The 26,299-nt window shown below is 37.4% G+C and overlaps 1 protein-coding gene across 6 annotated transcripts in view; it reads left to right on the top strand.

The window, feature by feature from the left end:
* Positions 1 to 26,299, top strand: part of TBC1D8B (TBC1 domain family member 8B) — a 106,619-nt gene that overhangs the window by 60,281 nt on the left and 20,039 nt on the right. For 4 of the 6 annotated variants that reach the window (XM_049873145.1, XM_049873144.1, XM_049873146.1 and 1 more), the window contains 7 exons: positions 2,812 to 2,961; positions 4,473 to 4,623; positions 5,331 to 5,545; positions 19,878 to 19,995; positions 21,389 to 21,674; positions 22,601 to 22,730; positions 23,510 to 23,608. In XM_049873145.1, coding sequence (XP_049729102.1) covers positions 2,812 to 2,961; positions 4,473 to 4,623; positions 5,331 to 5,545; positions 19,878 to 19,995; positions 21,389 to 21,674; positions 22,601 to 22,730; positions 23,510 to 23,608 — 1,149 coding nt within the window. The remainder of the gene's footprint in view (positions 1 to 2,811; positions 2,962 to 4,472; positions 4,624 to 5,330; positions 5,546 to 19,877; positions 19,996 to 21,388; positions 21,675 to 22,600; positions 22,731 to 23,509; positions 23,609 to 26,299) is intronic. The other 2 variants (XM_049873148.1, XM_049873150.1) reach the window with 1 other exon arrangement.

The raw sequence follows: 26,299 nt of genomic DNA, 5'->3' as shown, positions 1-26,299 counted from the left end.
TTGGGCTCAAATCAATGGGCAACAGTTTGATTTGGTTGGTAGGTATATATCTTTCTGAATTTATTCTACTTGGAGTTTGTTGAGCTTCTTGGTTGAATAACTTAATATTTTCTCGTGAAATTTGGGGAGTTTTTGGCCATTATTTTTTCGTATGTCTTTCCTACCCCTTTCTCTTTTCTCCTTCTGGGACTCCCATTATGTGAATGCTTGATGGTTTCCTACAAATATCTGAGGCTTTGTTCATTTTTCTTCATCCTTTTTGTTTTCTGTAACTCAAACTAGATAATCTCTATTGACCTAACTTCAAGATTGTTAATTCTTTATTTTGCCAGCTCAGATCTGCTGTCGAGCCACTTAGTGAATTTTTCATTTCAGTTATTGTACTTTTCAACTCCAGAATTTTTATTCGATTCCTTTTCTTTACTGATATCCTCTGTGTAGTTGGACACAGTTGTCATACTTTCCTTAAACAGAATTTCCTTTAGTTCTCTGAATATATTAATAATAACTGCTTTACAGTTTTTGAAAACCCTGGTGGCGTGGTGGCTAAGAACTACAGCTGCTAACCAAAAGGTCGGCCGTTTGAATCCACCAGGTGCTCCTTGGAAACCCTATGGGGCAGTTCTACTCTGTCCTATAGGGGTCACTATGAGTCAGAATCGACTCGATGGAAATGGGTTTTTGTTTGTTTTGTCTTTTTAATGTATCTATTGTGCTTTAGGTGAAAGTTTACAAATCAAGTCAGTCTCTTATACAAAAAGTTATATACACCTTGCTGTGTGGTACACCTAACTGCTCTCCTCTTAATGAGACAGCACGTTCCTCCTCTCCACTCTGTATTCCCCATGTCCATTCAACCAGCTCCTGTCACCCTCTTCCTTCTCATCTCACCACCAGACAGAAGTTGCCCACATAGTCTCATGTGTCTACCTGAGCCACAAAGTTCACTCCTCAACAGCATCATTGTCTAATAGTCTAGGCCAATCCTTTGCTGTAAAGGTGGTTTCAGGAATGGTTCCAATCTTGGGCTATCAATGGGTCCGGGGACCATGACCGTCAGGGTCCCTCTGGTCAGGCAGACCATTAAGCCTGGTCTTGTTAGGAGAATTTGAGATCTGTATCCCACTGTTCTTCTGCTCCATCAGGGATTCTCTGTTGTGTTCCCTGTCAGGACAGTGATTGGTGGTAGCTGGTCACCATCTAGTTCTTCTGGTCTCAGGCTGATGGAGTCTCTGGTTTATGTGGCCCTTTCTGTCTCTTGGGCTCGTAATTACCTTGTGTTCTTGGTGTTTTTCATTCTCCTTTGCTCCAGGTGGGTTGAGACCAATTGATGCATCTTAGATGGCCGCTTGCTAGCATTTAAGACCCCAGACGCCTGTCACCAAAGAGGGATGTAGAACGTTTTCTTAATATATTTCGCTATGCCAATTGACCTAGATGTGGCTTGGTTTTTTACAGTTTTTGTCTATGAAGTCAACATCTAGGCTCCTTCAGTGACATTTTCTGTTGCCCCACCCCCCCACCCCCCACCATATATAGGCATACTTTTGTCTTTATTTGCATGTTTAGTAATTTTTTTTTGAGAACTGGACCTTATAGTTAATATATTGTACCAACTCTTAATATCACATCTCTCCCCCAGGGTTTTTTGTTCTTGATGTTGTTTTTCTCGTTATTTCTGCTTATTTGTTTAGCAACTTTCCTAGACTAATTCTGTGCATTCTGCCTCCCTGCAGGGTGCAGCCACTGAGTTCTCTTATAGTTTTTTTTTTAAGTTCTTGTTTTTATTTTAAAGCCTAGCTTCATTCATGCTCACCCTTGAGATCAGTATAATTCAGTGATCAGGAGATTTCTTTAAATTCCTTGAGCCAGTAAGTCATCCACCTTTTGCCAAGGGCATCTTTGTGTGAAGACAAGCCTTCAAATTTCAGGCAATTTACAAATCAGCCTTAGCTTTCACAGGGGCTCAAAATCAGCCAGAGTTGAGTGACTGGGGCCTTCTGTCCCATTTCTTTCCTGGCCATGTGCATAGCTCTGCACACGCATGTATACTTCTAGAGCTCCAAGAATATATCAAAATCTTTCCAGTTTTTTTAGCCACGTTCTTATTTGCCCCAACTGAAATCACATTGTTAGGCAGCTGTGATTTTACCAGGAGATTGTTATTGTTTTCAGTAACACCCAGGGGATAGGGCTTTTTCTTCACAGAGTTGAGTTGTATTAAATCAAATGGTGACAATACCCTAGGAATGAAGATTTTCCAGGAGTTACTATCTTGGTCAAAATATTTTCTGGAATGTTCTGGGGATGGGACTTTTCAGGGAGCACTAAAAGCGATTGATGCTCTTAAGTTGGCTGTGATACTGCTGGTGTTTCATGGCTACCACGCCTCTGAGCTGGGGAGGGAGGGAGGGAGGGGGAATGGGAATAGCCTCAAGTTAAAATACCACAGACCGTGCTATTCTTACTAAAGTTTAGTCATTTTTCTTGAATAGACACTTTCCAGTCTGTTCTATGCCTTTGGTTATTTACAGTGTTCTGAAATGGTTTATTTTGAATATTTTGCCAGTATTTTTGTTTCTTTTGTTGGAGGTGTAGGTTTACCGAATTTTTCACTTTGACAATCCAGAAATCAATCTGTTAATACCTCTTATTTTTATAGGAAAACGATATCTGTGTGAGACATTGCTTTAATGTTTGTTATTTATATAGATTGTGGTTTGTAAATGACAGATAAAACAGCATTTTTTTCTTCTTGTGGAAATTTTTAACATGCGTTTGAGACAATTACATTGTGACTCTCTTTTTCAGGTTGCTATTAGTTCTGACTCTTCAGGTCCATCAGATAATCTTGAGGAGCAATCTATGACATGTCAGAAAGAATGCAGTAAAACTGTGAACACTGAAGCCTTAATGAGAGTGTTTCACCCTCAGAATTTGGAGACTCTTAATTCTAAAATGGTAAGAAAACAAAATATACAAAATATTTAAATCTATGGACTAAAACAGTTGATTAAAAATCTTAGAGCAGGCTGAAAGATACTACATTCGAAAAATCTTCTTTTGGGGTTCAAAAAGGTATTTCAGCAGGTGCTACTGTGTGACTTGTTATAAGGAATGAAAGTAAAAGATAAAAGTTGGATGTTGGGTTTTAGTTACGTAGATTTTTTGTTTTGAACATTTTATTGTGGTTTAGATGAAAGTTTACACAGCAAATTAATTTCCCAATCAACAATTTATACACACTTTGTTTCGTGACATTGGTTGCAAACCCCTGAATGTGTCTGCACTCTCCCTGCTTCCTTCCTGGGTTTCCCATGTCCATTCGCCCAGCTTTCTTTTCCCTGTGTCCTTCTGAACTTTGCTTTTGGGCAAATGCTACCTTTTAGGTCTCGTGTAGTTGATTGTTCTGAAGTATACATTCCTCACTGGTGTTATTGTTCATATTATAGGCCTGTCTATTGTATGGCTATAATGTAATCTCCGAGAGTGATTTTAGTTCCAAGTTTGAAGGGTGTCTAAGGGCCATAGTCTTGGACGTTCCACCCATCTCTTATCAGACCAGTAAATCTGGCCTTAATTATGAGTTTGAATTTTTTTCTACATTTCTCTCCCACTCTGCCCATGACCTACTATTGTGGTCCCAGTCAGAGTGGTCAGTAGTGGTAGCAGGGCACCATCTAGTTCTTCTGCTCTCAGGCTAGTGGAGGCTGTGGTTCATGTGTTCCATTAGTCCTTTGAATTAATTGTTTCCATGAGTCTTTGATTTTCTTCACTCTTATTTGCTCCACATGGGAAGAGATCAAATGTACCTTAGATGGCCGCTGGCAAGCTTTTAAGACCAAGCCATTACTCAACCAAGGTAGGATGTAGAACATTGTCTATATGGATTATGATATGCCAATTGACCTAGATGTCTCCTGAGACTATGGTTCCTAGCCCTCAAGCCCAGTATCTCAGTCAGTTGCATAGATTTCTAATAATCTATCCTGGAATCGGGAGTCCTGGTGTCTCAGTGGTTAAGAGCTACAGCTACTAACCAAAAGGTCAGCAGTTCGAATCCACCAGTTGCTCCTTGGAAACCCTATTGGGGCAGTTCTACTCTGTCCTGTAGGGTCGCTATGAGTCAGAATTGACTCAATGGCAATGGGTTTTTTTAATTCCGGAATCGAGGTGATATGGGGAGAATGATAGTTCAGAGCTTTACCTCCTAAGCTTAATGGTTTTCCCATTTGTATATGAGTTTAGCTAAGAATTAAAATAGTCAATTAAAGCTGTGATGTTCACATGGGTTAAAAAGATTTTTTGTTGACAAATGTTCAATGTTTGACCCTTATGTGAATACTGGTTTTGACTTTATATGCTATTGATATCCATAGATCTATTGTTGTTTCGTGTTGAAGAAAGTGGTCAGATTACTTAAAGAAGTTAATTTCTCAGTATATTTAATTGGTTTAATATTTCTGTTACAGCTGAAAGAAAAGATGAAGGAACAGTCATGGAACATCCTATTTGCAGAATGTGGGCGTGGTGTTAGCATGTTCCGGACCAAAAAGACTCGAGATCTGGTTGTAAGAGGGATTCCAGAGACCTTAAGAGGAGAGCTTTGGATGCTTTTTTCAGGTACTACATTTACCACATTTTTATGTAAATAATGCATGCCTTCTACGTTTGTTTACCACGTGCGCCCTCTCCCTGCTAGGTATATTAAGCATGCTAAGCTAATTTTTTTACAGCAATGTGTAAAAAGAATTGACATAGCATGTATGATAATACTGCTCAGGGTTAGGGCACAGTTGGCAAACAAACATAGAAGGCACGTGCTATTTGCGTAAGAACGTGGTATTCACTTTATTCATTAAACAGACGTTAATCATGTCCTTTCTAGGAGTTATGCAGTAAGCTAAAGTCATAGAATTACAAAAATGGCTAGGACAAAGTCTTGCCCATTATGAGTTCAGAATAGTCAAAGAGAGAAAGTTAAATAGTATGAGTATTTAGCTATCCACACATCCAGCATCTGAGCAGATTAGTTTACTTGGCAGGATGAGTGTACTTTGGAGGGAAAATCCCTATCTCTAGTGTCAAAGGAAAGTTTAGAGAAAAAAAAAACTCAGCTTATGAAAATGTTATTCTGTTTGATAAGATTAGTGTCCTGATCTTATGGACTCTAGCATGAACTTTTTTTTCTTTGCTTGTGTGTGCTCGGATGTTAACTGAGCATAAAACTAAATCTCAAGGTAATGAAATTTAATTCTTCATGTATATGTGCAAATGGTAGCTGTATTATGTTCTTCTTCCTTTGTATGTTAATGTAATCATGTTCACAGGTGCTGTTAATGATATGGCTACTAACCCTGGTTATTATGCTGAAGTGGTTGAGCAATCCTTAGGGACCAGCAACTTGGCTACCGAAGAAATTGAACGTGATTTGCGTCGCTCCCTGCCTGAGCACCCAGCCTTTCAGAGTGATACTGGCATATCTGCTCTGAGGCGGGTACTCACTGCATATGCATACAGGAATCCCAAAATCGGGTACTGCCAGGTATGACTGCACTCCAAGTTCAACTATGTGCATGTTCCAAATGTAAAATCACATCAAATCCAGCTCCACTAATTTGGAAATTGTGATAATAAGGGTAAAGGTTGGGCTGAGGTGGACAGTGGATATTATTAGTATAAGTAGGATGATAGTGGGAATACTTAGGAGAATTGATATTTCATTAATTAATTTTTCTTTTTCATGTAACAGATGTTTATTGAATTGCTGTTCTGTAAAAGGTATGATAAGTACATTGTGCTGTATGCTTGAGGCTTTATAAAGATTAATCAGATAAGGATTCTGCCCTTAAAAGTATAAAGACTGGTAGGTGTTATTCACTGGAAAACCAGAAAAACAAATGAGAGAAACCATTAGAGAAATATAAAGTCCTGCAAGGATAAGGATTTATAACAGGGAGAAATTTTTATCTGGGAGAATCAGACAAGGCTTCATGGAAGAGATAGCATTTGAAGGTCTTGAAAATTGGTGAATTTTGGATGAATGGAAATGAAATGAAAGAACTTTCCAGGTGAAGGGATTAGTTTAACCTAACACAAAACCAAAAAAAAAAAAAACCAAATCTACTGCCATTGAGTTGATTCTGACTCATAGCGACCCTAGAAGACAGAGTAGAGCTGCCCCATAGGGTTTCCAAGGAGCACCTGGTGGATTCGAACTGACCTTTTGGTTAGGAGCCGTAGCTCTTAACCACTATGCCACCAGGGTTTCCTAACCTAAAACAAACAAAAAAAAAAAAAAAAAACAAACTGTTGCCATCAAGTCTATTCCAACTCATAGTGACCCTATAGGACAAAGTAGAACTGCCTCCATAGAGTTTCCAAGGAATGCCTGGTGGATTCGAACTGCCCACCTTTGGTTAGCAGCCTTAGCACTCAACCATTACGCCACCAGAGAGAGGTAAATTTGGAATGTGTGCAAGACCATGTCCTATTTAGTTTAATAGAAGTGTAGGGTGAATAAAGGGAAGTAGTTGGGAAAAAATAAGGTAGGTTGGGATAGGATTGCTCTGAGTTGGAATTGACTTGACTGCAATGGGTTTGGTTTTGGGATAGGTCAGGAGTTTAAATTTTATCCTGTAGGCAGTAAAGAAATCATTGGGGAAGATATCCTTTAGGAGCGCATTGTATTAATTAGGGTAGGCCAGACTGCTAACACAAACTCAAATAGATAATAGTTGAAACACAATAGAAGCTTGTTTTTTTTTCCAGAGAAAAATAACTTTATTATTCATTGCACAGCAGGCAGCTTTAGGTACATGTTCTCACAAGTTTCTCTTGACTACTTGTTAGGGATTGAATTATGTCCTGCAAAAATTCTGTTGGAATCCTAGCCCCTTACATGTGGATGTAATCCCGTTTGGGAATAGAATTTTCTTTGTTATGTTAATGAAATCATATCACTGTATGGTATGTTTTAAGCCACTTTTTTTTTTTAAATGATATTGTGTTTTTGATGAAAGTTTACACAGCAGTTTAGGTTCCCATTCAACAGTTTCTACACAAATTGTTCAGTGATATTGGTGACATTTTTTCACAGTGCATGAACATTCTTTGTTATTTCTGTTCCAGTTGTTCCATTTCCTTGCCTTCTCATCTTTGCTTTAAAGTAATTGTTGACTGTTTGGTCTCATAGAGGTGATTTTTTAAAGGGGCATAGTATTCACAGGCGATACTCTTTATTTAGTAAGCCATTTCTGTTATTTAGCTAAAAGGTGACCTCAGGGGTTTGTTTTGGTTCAAAGTTTAAAGAGCTTCTGAGGGCAGTAGTCTTGGGGAGTCCTTCAATCTCAACCAGTCCAGTAAGTCTGTATTTTTTAGGAATTTGAGGCTCTGTTCCACGTTTTTCTCCCATTCTATGAGGATCCATCTAGCATGTTCCTGATCAGAATGGTTGGTAGTGGTGGCCGGGCACCTTGTAGTTCTTCTGATCCCAGAGTAGATGAGGCCATGGTTCATGTAGACTAGTTTCTTCTTTGAATTTTTGTTTTCCTTCTTTCTCTTCTGTTCCAGATGAGTAGAGACCAATAGTTGTCTCTTAGATGGTTGTTCACAAGCTTTTAAGACCCAGACACTACTCACCAAACTAGGATGTAGAACATAAACTTTACGAACTATATTACGCCAATTGACTGAGTTGTCCCACAGGACTACGGTCCTAAGCAGAAGTTTATTTCTTAAAGGAATAGAGGAGAACATGTATTCTGATCAGTAGACAGCTGTCCTCCATGAAATTAGTCAGGGGCTTAGGTCCTGGTGGTACAGTGGTTAAGTGTTCGGCACTTACCAAAAGGTCAGCAGTTGGAATCCACCAGCTGCTCCTAGGAAACTATGGGGCAGCTCAACTCTGTCCTATAGAGTCGCTATGAGAATCGACTCGGCGGCAATGGGTTTTTTTAGGTTGGCAGCAGCCTCTGTCATCTTCAAAAACGGCTTCCAAGGTGCTCTTTCATTGCCATTACCACTCACAGGAAGGGTGAGAGAGCTTTTCTGGGAGATTGAAATGAATGGATCTTCTAAGTGATTAGTATTGTTAGCATATTTTAGGCTCTCTGAGAGTTACAAAAGGAGCATAATGCTTCCCTCAAAGAGCTTACATTCACAGAACCTGTGATGTTATCTATATACAGTAGTTTAGAGAAATCTTCAAATTATGTGGCACTTGACTTTGACTTTTAAAAGATGACAGCAGAGTTAAGAGTACATGGGGGCAAGAGGAAAGTTATACTGGGTTTAGGTAACAATATGAGTAATACCATTCAGGTGAGGACAAGCTTGCCATAGAGATCAGACTAGCTAGGTTCATATTGGAATCAAGAAGTAAGTAAGTTTGTGTGGGATGATATCATGGAGAATCTTAAAAGCTGAGGAGAAGGGTTTGAATTTAATATAATAAGCAGGTTATTGCTTTTGATCAAAAACCTTTGCGAGCAGTATAGAAACATCATGGCGTGGTTATTTGTTCATTCATCTCATATTGAGATATAACTCACATAACAAAATTCACTCTTTTAAAGTATACAATTCGCTAACTTTCTGCCTCTCTGAATTTGCCTATCCTGGATTTTTCATATAATGGAATGGTACAATAGGTGGCCTTTTGTGTTTGGCACCTTTCACTTAGCATGATGTTTTCAAGGTTCATTCATGTTGTAGAATGTATCAGTACTTCACTCCGTGTTATGGCTGGATGATATTCCATTGTATGGATATATTACATTTTGTTTATCGATGCAACAGTTGATGGATATTTGGGTTTTTTCTACCTCTTGGGTATTGTGAATAATACTGCAATGAACATTGCTGTACAAGTCCCTGCTTTCAAGTATTTTGGGTATACCGGTAGTCCCTGATTTACGATGTATTAGAGTTGCAATGAACCGCGCTTATGACTGCCTGTTTTTTTTTATATCTTACCATTAGTAATATGTACCACATACAATGTTGTAGCACATAATTTGCTGATGTTATCATTCTCAGATGTTCACTCGCAGATGTTCAATGTTATTATTTATAGCAGGGTATTTGGAAACCCTGGTGGCATAGTAGTTAAGTGCTATAGCTGCTAACCAAAAGGTAGACAGTTTGAATCCACCAGGTGCTCCTTGGAAGCTCTATGGGGCAGTTCTACTCTGTCCTATAAACTCTCTCTGAGTCAGAATCGACTTGACGGCAATGGGTTATGGGTTATGAAAACTAAAAAGAGGTATTAAACTTATGTCAGAACAGACAGCATAGTCGTCGGAACAGGACCCCATTATAAGTCGGGGGCTACCTGTATATCTAGGAGTGGAATTGCTGGGCCATATGATAATTCTGGAGCCCCGGTGGCCCACTGGCTAAGAGCTCAGCTACTAACTGAAAGGTCAGCAGTTTGAATCCGCCAGCCACTCCTTGGAAACCCTATGGGGCAGTCCTACTCTGTCCCGTTGGGTCGCTACGAGTTGGAATTGACTACAACAGATTTGGTTTCTTTTTTTTTTATTATTGGTAATCCTGGGTTTGACTTTTGAGGAACTGCCAAACTGTTTTCCACAGTGGCTGCACAATTTTGGATTTCCACCAACGTTTATTGATTCTCTTTCTGATTATAGCCATCCTACTGATTATGAGTTAGTATCTCATTGTGGTTTTGATTTGCACGTTCCTACCTGGTGGCATAGTGGTAAAGTGCTACGGCTGCTAACCAAGAGGTCAGCAGTTTGAATCTGCCCGGCACTCCTTGGAAACTCTGTGGGGCAGTTCTACTCTGTTCTATAGGGTCACTATGAGTCAGAATCCACTTGATGGCAGTGGGTTTGGGTTTGGTTAATGACTAACAATATTGAGCATCTTTTCATGTGCTTATTGGCTATTTGCATAAACTGTTAGGAGAAATGTCTATTCAAACACCTTGCTCACTTTTAAAATTTAGTTTCTTTGTCTTGTTATTATTGAGTTTTAGTAATTCTTTTTTTTTAATCTTTTATTGTGTTTTAGGTGAAAGTTTACAGGTCATGTTAATTTCTCATACAAAAATTCATACGCAAACTGTTATGTAACCCTAGTTGCAATCCCTATAATGTGACAGCACACTACCCCTTTCCACCCTCAGTTTCCCTTGTCCATTTACCCAGCTCCTATCCCTCTCTGCCTTCTCATCCCTCCTCCGGACAGGAGCTGCCCATGTAGTCTCATGTATCTACTTGAATTAAAAAGCACGCTCTTCACGAGTATTATTTTATGTTTTATAGTCTGGTCTAATCTTTGTCCAAAGAATTGACTTCAGGAGTGGTTTTAGTTCTGGGTTAACAGAGTCTGGGGCCATGTCTTCTCGGGTTCCTCTAGTCCAGTCAGATCATTAAGTCTGGTCTTTTTATGTGAATTTGAATTCTGTACCACACTTTTCTCTTGCTCCGACAGGGACTCTCTGTTGTGTTCCTGTCAGGGCTGTCATTGGTGGTAGTGGGGCACAATCTAGTTAGTCTGATCTCAGGCTGATGGAGTCTCTGGTTTACGTGACCCTTTTGTCTCTTGGGCTAATATTTTCCTTGTGTCTTTGGTGCTCTTCATTTTCCTTTGCTCCAGGTAGATTGGGACCAATTGATTTATCTTAGATGGCCACTTGCAAGCTTTTAAGACCCCAGACACCACTCACCAGAGTGGGATGCAGAACGTTTTCTTAATAAACTTTGTTATGCCAATTGACTTGGATGTTCTAAAATCAGGTAGCGTGAGGCCTCCCACTTTGTTCTTCTTCTTCAGTAATGCTTTACATATCTGGAGCCTCTTCCCTTTTCATGTGAAGTTGGTGATTTGTTTCTCCATCTTGTTAAAAAATGTCATTGGAATTTGGGTCAAAATTGCATTGTATCTGTAGATCGCTTTGGATAAAATTGACATTTTCATAATGTTGATTCTTACTATCCATGAGCAAGGTATGTTTTCCACTTATGTAAGTGTAATAGTTCTTTATGTATTGTAGATACCAATCCCTTCTATAATATTTGCAAAATTTTTGTCCCACTCTGTGGGTTGTTTTTGACTTTCTTGATGGTGTCCTTTGAAACAGAAACTAAAAAAAAAAAAAGATTATAGTCCAATTTACCTATTTTTCTTTTGTCATATGTGCTTTGATGTCGTACCTAAGAAATAATTGTGTAGCCCAAGGTCTTGACCATTTATTCTTATTTTCTTGTAGGAATTTTATAGTTTTAGCTCTTACATTTAGATATCTGATCCATTTTGAGTTAATTTCTGTGCATGGTGTATGGAAAAAGCCCAACTTCATTCTTCTGCATGTGGGTGTCCATTTGTCCCAGTACTATTTGTTGCAAAGCCTATTCTGTCCTGCATTGAATTCCTTGGTACTTTTGTAGAAAATCAGTTGACCATAAATGTTACATTTTATCTCTGGACTCTTAATTCTGATCCATTGGTCTGTATGTCTATATGTCAATGCCATACTATCTTGATTAATGCAGATATGTAGGAAAGTTTTGAAAGGGGGAAGTGTTAGTCCTCCAACTTCGTTCTTCTTCTGGGTCCTTTGCATTTTCATGTGAATTTTAGGATCAGTTTGTGATTTCTGCAAAAAAGCCAACTGGGATTTTCATAGTGATTACGTTCAATCTTTAGATCAAATTAGGGGGCATTATTAAGTCTTCAAGTCCCTGAACACAGGATGTCTTACTTGTTGGTTTATTTAGGTCTTTTAATTTCTTTCAAGGATATTTTGTAGTTCTCGGTGTATAGGTTTTGTTAATTTTATTTCTATTTTATTATTTTTGATGCTATTGTAAATTGAATTGTTTTCTTGATTTCATTGTTGGGTTGTTCATTACCAGCATATAGAAATACAATTGTTTATATTGATCTCGTATCCTCCAACTTTGATGAACTCACTTATGAATTCTAACAGATATTTTTGGTGTGTGTGTGAATTCCTTAGGGTTTTCTATATACAAGATCATAACATCTGTGAATAGTGATACTTTTGCTTCTTCCATTCCAATCTAGATGCCTTTTTTTTTTCCCTTACCTAATTGACCCGGCTAGACCCTTCAGTACAAAGTTAAATAGAAGTAGTGACAATGTACATCTCTGTCTTCTTACTAATCTTAGGGGAGAAGAAATCAATCTTTCACCATTAAGTACAATGTTAGCTGTGGGATTTCTGTAGATGCTGTTTATCAGGTTGAGGAATTTTCCTTCTGTTACTGGTATGAGTGTCTTTTATCATGAAAGGGTGTTGGATTTTGTTAAATACTCTTTTTCTGCATCTTTTGAGATGATCATATTTTTTCCTTTATTAATAAGGTGTATTACATTGATTTGTTTTAGTGTATTGAACAAACCTTGTATTCCTAGTATAAATCTCACTTGTTCATGGTATACTATAATTATTTTTGTATGTTGCTGGGTTCAGTTCGCTAGTATTTTGTTGAAAATTTTTACATTTATTCATATGAGATATTGGTGTGTAGTTTTCTTGTGTTATCTTTGTGCGGTCTTGATATCAGGGCCTCATAGAATGAGTTGGGTAGTTTTTCCTCTTCTGTTTTTTGAAAGAGTTTGTAAAGGATTGGTGCTAATTCTTGTTTAAATGCCTGGTAGATTTTACCAATGAAGCCAGGGTTTTCTTTGTGGGAAGTTTTTGGATTACTAATTCAGTCTCTTTACTTGTTATAAGTCTATTCGGAATTTTCTATTTCTTTCTTGAATTGATTTTAGTAGCTCGTATTTCTATGGGAATTTTTCATTTCATCTAGGTTATCTAATTTGTTAACATATAATTGTTCATCATACTCCCTTATAATCCTTTTTTATTTCTCTGTGGTCAGTAGTAATATTCTCTCTTCCATTCCTGATTTTCATAATTTGAGTCCTTTCTCTGTTCCTCTTATCTGGTCAGGCTAGCTAAAGGTGTTTCAGTTTTGATGATCTTTTCAAAACCCAACTTCTGGTTTCATTGATTTTCCTCATTTTTTTATTCTTTATCAACTCTTGCTTGCCCAGAGGCTCAAGGCTAGCCAGAGGTGAGAGCTTAGGGCCTTTGGTATTCTTTCTTGAGCCTACACACAGCCGAGGGCATGCATAAAGTCATATATATGTGCATAGCATTCTAGATTCCTAGGAATATGTTAGAGCTTTAAAAACCTCCCTATGGAGCTCTCATTCCCCAGCTTTCCTTTTAGCCTATTGTTTATCCAACTGTTATCCACTGCCTCAGGTAGCTGCCGTGTCCAACAACTGCCTCTGATTGCTTTTGACAAATACCCCTGGGCAAAAGGCTGCTTGCACTGTATAAGCTCTGAGTCACGTCAAATTACAGACAGCCTTGCAAGTGGGGTCTTCCAGAGAACCACCAGATAAGCCAAATAATGATAATTCCCTGAGAATGGGGCTTTGAAGGAACTCCAGCCTCATTATTTTCCATCCAGTGGCTGCTGCTGTTGTTGTTAGGTCCCATCGAGTTGATTCTGACTCATAGCGACCCTACGTACAACAGAATGAAACACTGCCCAGTACTGCGCCATCCTCACAATCATTGCTATGCTAGAGCCCATTATTGTAACCACTGTGTCAGTTCGTCTCATGGAAAGTCTCCTCTCTTTCTCTGACCCTCTACTTTACCAAGCATGATGTCCTTCTCCAGGGACTGGTCCCCCCGATAACATGAGACGAGGTCTTGCCATCCCCACTTCTAGGGAGCATGCTGGCTATACTCCTTCCAAGACAGATTTGTTTATTCTTCTGGCGGTCCATGGTATATTCAATATTCTTCACCAGTGCCATAATTGAAATGCATCAATTCTGCTTTGGTCTTCCTTATTCATTGTCCAGCTTTCACATGCATAACGTGCAACTGAAAATACCATGGCTTGGGTCAGGCACACCTTAGTCTTCAAGGTGACATCTTTGCTCTTCAACACGTTGAAGCGGTCCTTTGCAGCAGATTTACCCAATGCAATGCGTCTTTTGATTTCTTGACTGCTGCCTCCATGGCTGTTGATTGTGGATCCAAGTAAAATGAAATCCTTGACAGCTTCAATCTTTTCTCCATTTATCATGATGTTGCTCATTGGTTCAGTTGTGAGGATTTTTGTTTTCTTTATGTTGAGGAGCAATCCATACCGAAGGCTGTGGTCTTTGATCTTCATCAGTAAGTGCTTCAAGATTTCTTCACTTTCAGCAAGCAAGGTTGTGTCATCTGCATATTGCAGGTTGTTAATGCATCTTCCTCCAATCCTGATTCTCAGTATGGGCAAAAAAAAAAAAAAAAGCAGTGAAATGGGCCTTCAGGCACTATCAGTCAGAAATATAAATTGGTGTAGTCTTTTTGTGAGAGAATTTGGCAATAACATAAAGCCTTTTAAAAATAATATTCTTTGACTAAATAGCAGCTGCATTCTGAAATTGATCAAACACGCAGTCAAAATGCATTGGTAATTACTGGTGGTTGGAATGTGAAAATTGGAAACAAAGGAGAAAGGTCAATAATTGGAAAATACAGCCTTGATAATAGAAATGACTCCAGAGGTCACATGGTAGAATTCTGTAAGACAAACAACTTATTCATCAGAAATAATTTTTTCAACAACACAATCGACTACACACATGGACCTCACCAGATGGATTACAGAGAAATCAAATTGACTACATCTGTGGAAAGAGCCAATGAAGAAGCTCGATATCATCAGTCAAGACAAAGCCAGGAGACAAATTGCTCATGTGCAAGTTCAAATTGAGGCTGAAGAAAATCAAAACAAGCCTACGAGACCAAAGTACGACCTTGAATGCATCACACTTGAATTTAGAGACCATCTCAAGAATAGATTTGTCCCGCTGAACACTAATGACCAAAGACCACAAAAGTTGTGGGAAAATATCAAGGACGTCATACATGAACATCAATATCTTAGGCATTAGTGAGCTGAAATGGACTGGTATTGGCTGTTTTGAATCAGACAATCATATGGTCTACTGTGCTGGGAATGACAAATTGAAGAGGAATGGCATTGCATTCATAGTCAAAAAGAACATTTCAAGATCTATCCTGAAGTACAACGTTGTCAGTGATAGGATAATATCCATATACCTACAAGGAAGACCAGTTAATACAACTATTATTCAAATTTATGCACCAACCACTAAGGCCAAATATGAAGAAATTGAAGATTTTTACCAACTTCTGCAGTCCGAAATTGATCAAACATGCAATCAGGATACATTGATAATTACTGGCAATTGGAATTCGAAAGTTGGAAACAAAGAAGAAGGAACAGTAATTGAAAAATATGGCCTTGGTAATAGAAATGACACCAGAGATCGCATGATAGAATTTTGCAAGACCAGTGACTTCTTCATTGCAAATACCTTTTTACAACAACCTTTTTTCAATGGCGACTATTCACATGGACCTTGCCAGATGGAATACGCAGGAATAAAATCGACTACATCTGTCGAAACAGATGATAGGAAAGCTCAATATCATCAGTCAGATAAAGGCCAGGGGCCAACGGTGTAACAGACCATCAATTGCTCATATGCAAATTCAAGTTGAAGAAAATTAGAACAAGTCCACAAGAGCCAAAGTATGACCTGAGTATATCCTCCCTGAATTTAGAGACCATCTCAAAAATAGATTTGATGCGTTGAACACTAATGACTGAAGACCAGATAAGTTGTGGAATGGCATCAAGGACAGCATACATGATGAAAGCAAGAGGTCATTAAAAAGACAGGAAAGAAAGAAAAGACCAAAATGGATGTCAGAAGAGACTCTGAAACTTGCTCTTGAACATAGAGCAGCTAAAATGAAAGGAAGAAATGATGAAGTAAGAGCTGAACGGAGGATTTCAAAGGGTGGCTCGAGAAGACAAAGTAAAAGTAGTATAATGAAATGTGCAAAGACCCAGAAATAGAAAACCAAAAAAAAAAAAAAAAAAGAACACACTTGGCATTTCTCAAGCTGAAAGAACTGAAAGAAAAAAAATTCAAGCCTTAAGTTGCAATTTTGAAGGACTGTATGGGGAAAATATTAAATGATGCAGGAAACATCAAAAGAAGATGGAAGGAATACACAGAGTCACCTTACTAAAAAGAACTGGCCGACGTTCAGCCATTTCAGGCGGTAGCATATGATCTGGAGCCCATGGCACTAAAAGAAGTCCAAGCTGGGCTGAAGGCATTGACGAAAAACAGGCCTCCGGGAACTGACTTAATACCAGTTGAGATGTTTCAATAAACGGATGCAGTGCTGGAAGCGCTCACTCATCTATGCCGAGAAATCTGGAAGACAGCTACCTGGCCAACCCACTGGAAGATATCCATATTTGTATCCATTCCAAAGAAAGATGTTCCAAAGAATGTGGAAATTATCAAACAATATCATTAATATCACACACAAATAAAGTTCTGATGAAGATCATTCAAAAATGGCTGAACTGCCAGAAATTCAGGCCGGATGGAAAAGTGGACGTGGATTGAGGAATGTCATTGCTGATGTCGGATGGATCCTGGCTGAAAGCAGAGAACACCAGAAATGTGTTAACCTGTGTTTTATTGACTAGGCAAAGGCATTCGAACTGTGTGGATCATAACAAATTATGGATAACATTGTGAAGAATCAGTGTTCCAGAACACTTAATTATGCTCATGAGAAACCTATACATAGACCAAGAAACAGTCATTCGAATAAAACAAGGAGGTACTCCGTGGTTTAAAGTAAGGAAAGGTGTGCATCAAGGTTGTATCTTTTAACCATACTTAGTCAATCTGTATGCTGAGCAAATAATCAGAGAAACTAGACTTTATGAAGAAGAACACCAATGAATGCAATATTGGAAGTGCTCATTTGTCTATGCTAAAAAATTTGGAATACAGCTGCTGAGCCAACCGACTTTAACAGATCTATCTTTGTGCCCATTCCAAAGAAAGGTGATCAAATGGAATGTGGAAATTTTCAAACAATATCATTAATACCTCTTGTTAGCAAAATCCTGCTAAGATAATTTTAAAAACTGCAACTGTACATAGACAGGGAACTGCCAGAAGTTCCAGGTAGATTCAAAAGAGGACATGGAATGGGGGATATCATTGCTGATTTCAGATCTTGGCCAGAAGCAGAGATTATTAGAAAGCTGTTTACCTGTGTTTTATTGGCTACATGAAGGCATTTGACTGTGTGAACCATAACAAATTATGGATAACATTATGAAGAATGGAAATTCCAGAACAATTAATTGTGCTCGCGCGTAACTTATACATGGATCAAGAGTCAGTCGTTTGAACAGAACAAGGGGTTAATACGTGGTTTAAAATTGGAAAAGGTGTATGGCAAGGTTGTATCCTTTCACCTTATTTATTAGATTTGTATGCTGAACAATAAATCCGTGAAGCTGGACTATGTGAACAAGAACACGGCATCAGGATTCAAGGAAGATTCATTAACAATTTATGATATGCAGATGGCACAACCTTGCTTGCCAAAAATGAAAATGACTTGAAGCACTTACTGATGAAGGTCAAAGACTACAGCCTTCAGTACAGATTATGTCTGAATGTGAAGAAAACGAAAATCCTCACAACTGAACTGATAAACAACGTCATGACAAGTAGAGAAAAAAATTGAAGTTGTCAACAGTTTCATTTTACTTGGATCAAATGATCAGTCTACAGAAGCAGCAGTCAAGAAATTTTTTTTTAATGTATTACATTGGGTAAATCTGCTGCAAACCAAAAAAAAAAAAAAAAAAAAAAAACCCCACTGCCGTCAAGTCGATTCCGACTCATAGCGACCCTATAGGACAGAGTAGAACTGCCCCCGTAGAGTTTCCAAGGAGCGCCTGGAGGATTTGAACTGCCAACCTTTTGGTAAACAGCTGTAGCACTTAACCACTATGCCACCAGCGTTTCCATCTGCTGCAAAAGACCTCTTAAAAGTTTTAAAAATCAAATATGTCACTTTGATGACTTAAGGTATGCTTGATCCAAGCCATAGTCTTTCCAGTGGCCTCATGTGCATGTGAAAGCTGGGCAAGGACAAGGAAGACAGAAGAATTGATGCATTTGAACTGTGGTCCTGGTGAAGAATATTGAACACATCGTAAACTACCAGAAAAACAAACAAATCAGTTCTTAGAAAAAATATGACCAGGTGCTCCTTAGAAGCTAGAATGAGGAGACTTCCACTTGCTTACTTTGGACACATCATCAGGAAAGACCAATTGCTAGAAAAGGATGTCACGTATGGTAAAGTAGAGGGTCAGCAAAAGTGAAGGAACCCCTCAGTGAGGTAGATTGGTAATAGCGACAACAATGAACTCAGACATACCAACAATCATGAAGATGGCGCAGGATTGGGCAACATTTTTTCTGTTGTACGTTAGGTTGTCATGAGTTGGAGCCAACTCAACAGCAACTAACAACAACCCTGAGAAAATAGTAAAAAACTTGGATGAAAATTTATGTACAGAGATATTCATTGCAGTGTTATATATAATAGTAAAAAATTGAAATCAGCTTAAATGTCCAATAATAGTAGAATGGTTAAATAATTTATATTATACCCAATTTATTATTTTACAGTCCTTAAAAATATTATTTTAGAAGAATATTTCATGGCATCAAAAATGGACAATATAATGCTTGGTGAAAAAAATCAAGATTTAATATACAGCATGACCCAAATTTTAGGAGAGAAAGCAAGAAAAAAACTTTTTAAAAAAGCAAGGAAAAAAAATACATCAGCATGTTAACAATGGTGATTTCTGGGTAGATGGGATTATATGAGGTTTTTATTTCCTTCTTCATACTTTTTCATTGTTTCTAAATTCTATAAAATAAGGATTTGTTACCTTTATAATTAGAGATATGCCCAAATGTGATAGAAAAGTAATGATCTGACATTTGTGTGCAAGATAGAATAGAAGGAGAAAGTTAGAGTGGTAGCAAGAATGAAGAGGAAAAAATATATCTAAATGATATTTTCTTTTTAAAAAATTTATTGTGGTAAAATATATGTAACAAAACGTTTGCCATTTTAACCATTTTTACATGTATAATACAGTGACATTAATTATGCTCACATGTTGTACAACCATCTGTTTCCAAATCTTTCCATCACTCTTAATAGAAACTCAGTACCCCTTAAGAAAAAAAAAACCCACTGCCATCGAGTTGATTCCGACTCATAGCAACCCTACAGGACAGAATAGAACTGCCCCATAGAGTTTCCAAGGAGCGCCTGGTGGATTCGAACTGCTGACCTTCTGGTTGACCACCATTGCACTTAACCACTACACCACCAGGGTTTCCCCCCTTAAGAAATACCTCCCCATTTCCCCCTCAGACCTGCCCTTGATAATCACTAATAAACTTTGGTCTCTATGCATTTGCCTAGTCTAGATAATAATAAGTATGTAAGTTGAGGATGATATCTAAGAGATGTTCTACCATAGGCAGCGTGAAGTACAGATGAAGTTTGTTTCTCCAGTTCTAGTATATCCTTGAAGGTAATACAAGTGATTTTTTCTGATTTGTGATAATTATGATTTTTTACTCATTGAAATTAGTTAAAATTAGGAAGGTTTTACTGATTGTATTCTATATTCATGATATCCCTGCTTCATTTTCTTTGAATGATGTGGTATAAAATAACTGATTAGCAAATGTTAGTCTGACTTCACCTTGTTTTGCTTTGGACTGGCTAAGAGTTCTCATGTTTCCATTATTATTACTCTTTTAATTGTTGTTGCTATTGAAAACTACTATATTTGAAGAAGAAATTTATTTCTTACCTGAGCAAGATTTACTTTTTTGTATTTTTTCTTTAGGCAATGAATATTTTGACTTCAGTGTTGCTTCTGTATGCAAAAGAGGAAGAAGCTTTTTGGCTTCTGGTTGCGGTCTGTGAACGAATGTTACCTGATTATTTTAATCGTCGAATCATCGGTAAGAAAATACACATACACACACATATATTCTTTTCTAAACAAATCCTGTGGCTCTTGTCTATCTAGTATCCAATTAAATCAAAAAAACGATGAATTAGGTTGTGAAATATGCAAAATGAAAGCAGTTTTAAAATGTCACTTTCACTTGACATGCTCAAGAGAGGAGCTTTTTGCATTGAGTGTTGTTGTGTGCCATCGAGTCAAGTGTGACTCATAGTGACCCCATGTGACAGAGTAGAACTGCCCCATAGAGTTTTCTAGGCTGTAATCTCCATGGAAGCTGATTGCCAGGTCTTTTTACTGCATAGTTGCTGGGTGAATTTGAACTGCCAACCTTTTGGTTAGCAGCTGAGTGCTTAACCACTGGTCACCAGGGCTCCTTTTTTAATGAGTATTTATGGTTCTAAATGAGCCCCATAGGGTCGCTATGAGTCGGAATCAACTTGATGGCACTGGGTTAAATGAGCCCTGATGGTGCAGTGGTTAGTGTCCGGCTGCTATCCAAAAGATTGGCAGTTCGAATTCACCAGCCGTTCCTTGGAAACCCTATGGGGGCAGTTCTCCTCTGTCCTATAGGGTTACTCGGAGTCAGAACTGAATCGATGGCGTTGGGTTGGGTTTTATGGTTGTGAAGATTAATATATTTTTTAAATAAAATTTCTGATCTTAACAAAATTGAATTTTTAAGTTTATTATAGGGTCGCTATGAGTCGAATTGACTCGATGGTGAGTTTTTTTTTTTTTTTTGATCCCTATATTGCTAAAAGAATGGTGATCTGAAATTTCCAGAGCTCCCAGAGAATTTTTAATAGTTTCTTTATGGGAGGGGGGCTTTAATCAGCTTAAAACCCCCACATTTATATGAATTATGTAAGTATTTGCAAGGTCAGAAAGAAGGATCAAGTTCTTGGCTTGTTAATTGTCTAATATTTTCTTCAGTCACCAAATAACTTACAGATCTATGATCCCCTACCTCAAAACTTATGTATGGTCTCTCTTCAGAAGCCTTCCGTATCTTGGTTATGTCATTGACTGTATTCTCTCTTTTGTTACAGTTTTTTGTGTGTTTATCTTAAGTTCTACTAGTTATTAAGCTCTTTGAAGATGAGACCGAGTCATTAATTGGTGTATCTCTTGTAGCACCTAGTGCAGATCTCTGCACATAATACAGTTTCTCAGATAAATTTGAGTTGAGTTTCTCCAGTGCTTCTTGATGCGTGGCACTCTAATAGCAGCTGTAGAGCTGTATGAAATACAGAAAGGGCACCAAAGGAGTTCATAATTTCAGGAAGAGAGATAAGATGTATCAGCATACTAATAGAAGCAGGAGGTATAATAATCGAGTCCTTTAGAAAGGTGTTCATTTTTCAACTTCTTTTGGTATTCTTCAGGTGCATTGGTGGACCAGGCAGTCTTTGAAGAACTTATCAGGGATCACCTTCCTCAGCTAACAGAACACATGGCTGATATGACATTCTTTTCCTCAGTTTCTCTCTCATGGTTTCTCACACTTTTTATTAGTGTGCTACCTATTGAGAGTGCAGTGAATGTAGTGGACTGCTTCTTCTATGATGGAATAAAGGCCATTTTACAGCTGGGATTGGCAATACTGGACCATAATTTAGACAAATTGCTGACATGTAAAGATGACGCTGAAGCTGTGACAGCTTTAAACAGGTACTGTAAGAATCATAGCATTTAAATCTGGAGGGGACCTGAGAGATTATGTTGTTCTAGTCCCTTATTTTTACGGATGAGAAAACTGAGCCTCTAGAAATTTGAAACAATTTGCCCAAGGTCACAAAGATGGTTGAACGGAAGAGCTAGGCCTAAAGTCTAGTACTCTGTCTTTGAGTATTATATAATATAATGACAGTAAATTGTTTTGAAGTAAATTACTAAGTTCTTTGCCTGTTATACTAATAGTGTTGATTCAGTATGCTGGTACTTTCATAGCTCCAGTTTGAGCTATAAAATGTCTCTGTATAAAATTAATTTGAGGCAGTAAAGGGGGCTTGATCATGTGAAATGTCCAGGGGGAGAAATCATTCTGGCTTCCAAGTGATTTCAATCAGTTAGATTGAACTATATTTTCCCAGTAGTTTTTTTTAGGAATGCAGTTTTGCATTGGAGCACATGTGTAGTATGTGTGTGTATGTGTGTGTGCATATGTTGAATGAATTAATATTTGAATGAGTGTTCATCACGTATAGAATAAAATACAAACTCTTCACTCTCTCATTCATAACTGTCTGTGATAAAGCCTCAATGTACCTTTCTTAACTTTTTTCTCCTTACATGCCTCTACATACCCTGTATTTCATCGTTACTGAGCTATGTGATATTTGCTAAGTACACTCTGAACCTGTTTCCTTCCCTCATGCTCACCTCTCCCCTTCTGAAACGATTTCTTCTCCATTCCATTCTTCTTACCCATGTCCTCCTAATTCCCAACCACCCTCAGATTCTACTCCATAAAATCTCCCCTTGTCCTTTCAGTTTAAATTAACCACTAACTCACTAGGGGGAAAATTCGATGCCATTTTCTCTGCTTTAATAATTTTTGTTCCACTAATTATTGTATTAATGTCACTTTTGGATAGGTTCTTTGACAATGTCACTAATAAGGATAGCCCATTGCCTTCAAGTGTTCAGCAAGGTTCAAATATGAGTGATGAAAAAAGCAGTCATATTAGAGTGGATATTACAGATTTGATTAGAGAGTCAAATGAGGTAAGTTTTTTAAATTATAAATACGTAAATTCCACTCCAGACTCACTGCCATTGAGTCAATTCCGACTCATAGCAACCCTGTAGGAGACAGTAGGACGGTCCCATAAGGTTCCCAAGGCTATAATCTTTACGGAAGCAGACTGCCACATCTTTCTCCCACAGAGCACCTGGTGGGTTCAAACCACTGACCTTCCGGTTAGCAGGTAAGTGCTTAACCACTGTGCCATCAGGGCTTCTTTATAAATACACAGCATATTTTAAATGATTGATATGGTAGTTGCATCTGTAATGATATATTAAAAGTAAGATAATAATGCAAGATATAATTTAAAATCCATCTTCACTTTAAAATTCAGTTCTGTGAGTTGTTCCTAGGTTTTATAACCACTTCTGCCTCCATTTGCTTTTCATTAAATGAAATTGTATTTGCTTGCTTTCACAAATCATGACCACTTTTAAGTAGCTATCACTATATAAAAAAGTGAAAATTTTCCCGTCTTAGAGGCTGGAGGACTGGTGGCGTTGTGGTTAAGAGCTCGGCTGCTAACCAAAAGACTGACAGTTCAAATCCACCAGCTGCTCCTTAGAAACCACATGGGGTAGTTCTCCTCTGTCCTCTAGGGTCGCTATGAGTCGGAATTGGCTTGATGGCAACAGATTTCATTTTGTTTGGTTTTTATCACTATATAAAAAGGTGAAAATTATTCTCAGACACTAGAAACTTTACCAATGTTCTTGTACTTAGTCCAGACACATAAAAAAAAAAAAATTTCTTTCAGAAATATGGTAATATTCGCTATGAAGACATATACAGCATGCGCTGTCGAAATAGGTTGTATGTGATACAGACCCTGGAGGAAACAACAAAACAGAATGTGGTGAGTACCCATCCAATAGGGAAAGCCAATAGAAGTAACATATTTTTCTTCAATATCCTTAAAAATTTATATCTGTGTGAGGAAAATGAAAAAGACTAACAATTGAGCTAGATTCTTGCCAAGGGTCAGCTTACTGTAAATTATTTGAGAGGGAATAAGTTATTTTCTTCTGATTGATTAATGCTGGTTGCTCCGACATGTGTTGTTATTTGACCTTCAACATCATTGCAGCTTAGTGTTGAATATCGTGATGTAGGTGTTTAAGCATAAAAAAAATAAATAAATAAACTTTCTTTTTTATTTGTGATGTGCTTCATCAGTAAGAATAGCTGACCTACAGAGTAGTCAGTACTACTAATATGTATTTATTATCCTTGGGTATCTAAGGTAAAGTTAAAAGGGTATAAAGCAGTATGTTTTAAATACTCTCCTTGTTAGTATGTGGATTGATACATAAGAAGCTGTTGATATTGGTTGCCTCTGGTGAAAATGTACCGTTTGAGCTTTTATCATGAGAATATATTATTTTTATAATTTAAAAAGATTAATAATTTTTCTTGCCTCAGTAATTTATAAGGTAAAATATTCTAAAAGCATAATATAGTTAATTTGTAATATTATGCAACCGGCTTGCTTAAAAGCTGAGTCCTCAGAGATACAAATCTGGGCCATTAATACTTCTGAGGAGTCCAGGTTTAGAATTCAATGAAATAAATTCAGTGATGTCACTGTGACATAGCATAGAGCCCCTTTGACTCTTGTCTTAGTTTTTTAATATTTATTAAAAAAAATACTAAGGTAATACATTCTCATTATAAATACTGTAAAAAATAAAGGTCCCCACTCCAGGAGTAACCAATATTAAAAATGATTTGACATATATCCTCCCATATCTTATTTCTATGCATCTGCAGACATATGTGTGTATGTTGGGGGTGGACCTGAGAAGTAGGTATATAGTTTTTAAAATAAGATTGTGCCATCCACGTTGTTCTGCACCTTACTTTTGTCACTTAGAAATATAACATGGTCATTGTATATCAGTACCTCTGGATCTACCTCACTCTTCTTTATGGCTGGCTAGTGTACCATAGTATGGGTGGGCTAGAATTTATTTAACAGTTCCCTTGTTCGTTTAGTTTGTCTCCGGTTTGTTTTTTTGTTTTGTTTTGTTTTGTTTTTTTGCTCTTTTAAGTAATACTTTAGTGAAACGTACTTGAATATATATTCTTACACATTTGTAGAAATATTTCTTCTGTAAGATAGATTCCCAGAAGTTGAAGATGGGTCAGAGGGGGTATGCCCATTTAAAATTTAGACAGGTACTGCCAAACTATCCTCCAAAAGGTTTATACCAAATTATAATCCCACCAACCTTGTGAAAGAATGCCCTTTTCTCATACTCTCACCAACTCTAGATGTTAGAAATTATTAATTTGTACCAATTTGATAAATAAAAGTTCAAATCTCATTTTAATTTTTATTTCACTGACCACATATGTTTAGAAATCAATTAATCCTTTTTATTTATTCTTCTAATTGCTTGATTGTTGCCCATTTTTCTATGAGGTTGTCTTTTTCTAACTGATTTGCAGGAGCTCTTTGTATATTAGTAGTGTTAATTCTTTGCCAGTTATATTTGTGGCTAATATTTTCCCCCAGTCTTACTGTTTCTTTCATTGTCTTTATGGTGTCTTTCAGTGTACACAAGTTTCAAATTTTTGTGTAGTTGAATCTTTCTCTTTTTTCTTACATGATGTCTTGGTTTCAGGTCAAACTAAGCAAGGCCTTCCTTAATTTAACATTACAAAAGTATTTCCTTATATTGGTTTGTATCACTGGTATTGCTCTCTTTTTAATATTTAAATATTTAATACACCTAAAGAATATATTTTATTTATGGTAGGACATAAGACTCTAATATAATTTTTTTCCCAAATGAAATAACCTGTTGTCTAAATACCATTTATTGACTAGTCCACCCTTACTGTATTATACCTTTTCCATGTGCTAAATTCTTATGTACGTAGGTGGATTGTTTCTGGACTCTCTCTTTTTCTTCCTGCAAATACCATACTATTTTAATTATTGTGGCTTTATAGTCCATTTTGAAATCTGGTAAGGCTTTTTTAATGTCCTTTTAAATGTCTGTTTTAATTGTTTATTTTACTGTCCTTTAGTGAAAATTTATAGTTTTTTATATAGATGTTACACATTTGTTAGGTTTATTCTGCACCTGTGTATTTTATAGTTTTGTTGCTAATATAAATGAGATGTTTTTCCATTACATTTTCTAATTGTTTATTGCTGTGTATATAAAAGTTATTGGTTTGGGTATCTTGCTTTTGTAAATGGCCGCATTATTGATTCTCATTACTTCTAATATTTTTCCATTAAATTCCTTGAATTTTCGGGATAGACAAGCATGTCATTTCTACTCTTAGAGTTTTGGCCCTTCCTAATATTTACTGTGTGATATTACTTCATAATTTCTGCATTCTGTTGGATCACCTTTCTTTGGAATGGGGACAGATGTGGATTTCTTCCAGTCAGTTGGCCAGGTAGCTGTCTTCAGAGTTTCTTGGCATAGATGAGTCAGCACCTCCAGCAATGTATCCGTTTGTTGAAACATCTCAATTGATATTCCGTCAATTCCTGGGGCCTTGTTTTTCACCAATGCCTTCAGTGCAG

This window comes from Elephas maximus, chromosome X (genome assembly GCF_024166365.1).
Source record: "Elephas maximus indicus isolate mEleMax1 chromosome X, mEleMax1 primary haplotype, whole genome shotgun sequence".
In the NCBI taxonomy this organism is placed as follows: domain Eukaryota; kingdom Metazoa; phylum Chordata; class Mammalia; order Proboscidea; family Elephantidae; genus Elephas; species Elephas maximus.
Note: the sequence above shows the minus strand (reverse complement) of the source record. Positions and strands in the feature narration are given on the sequence as shown.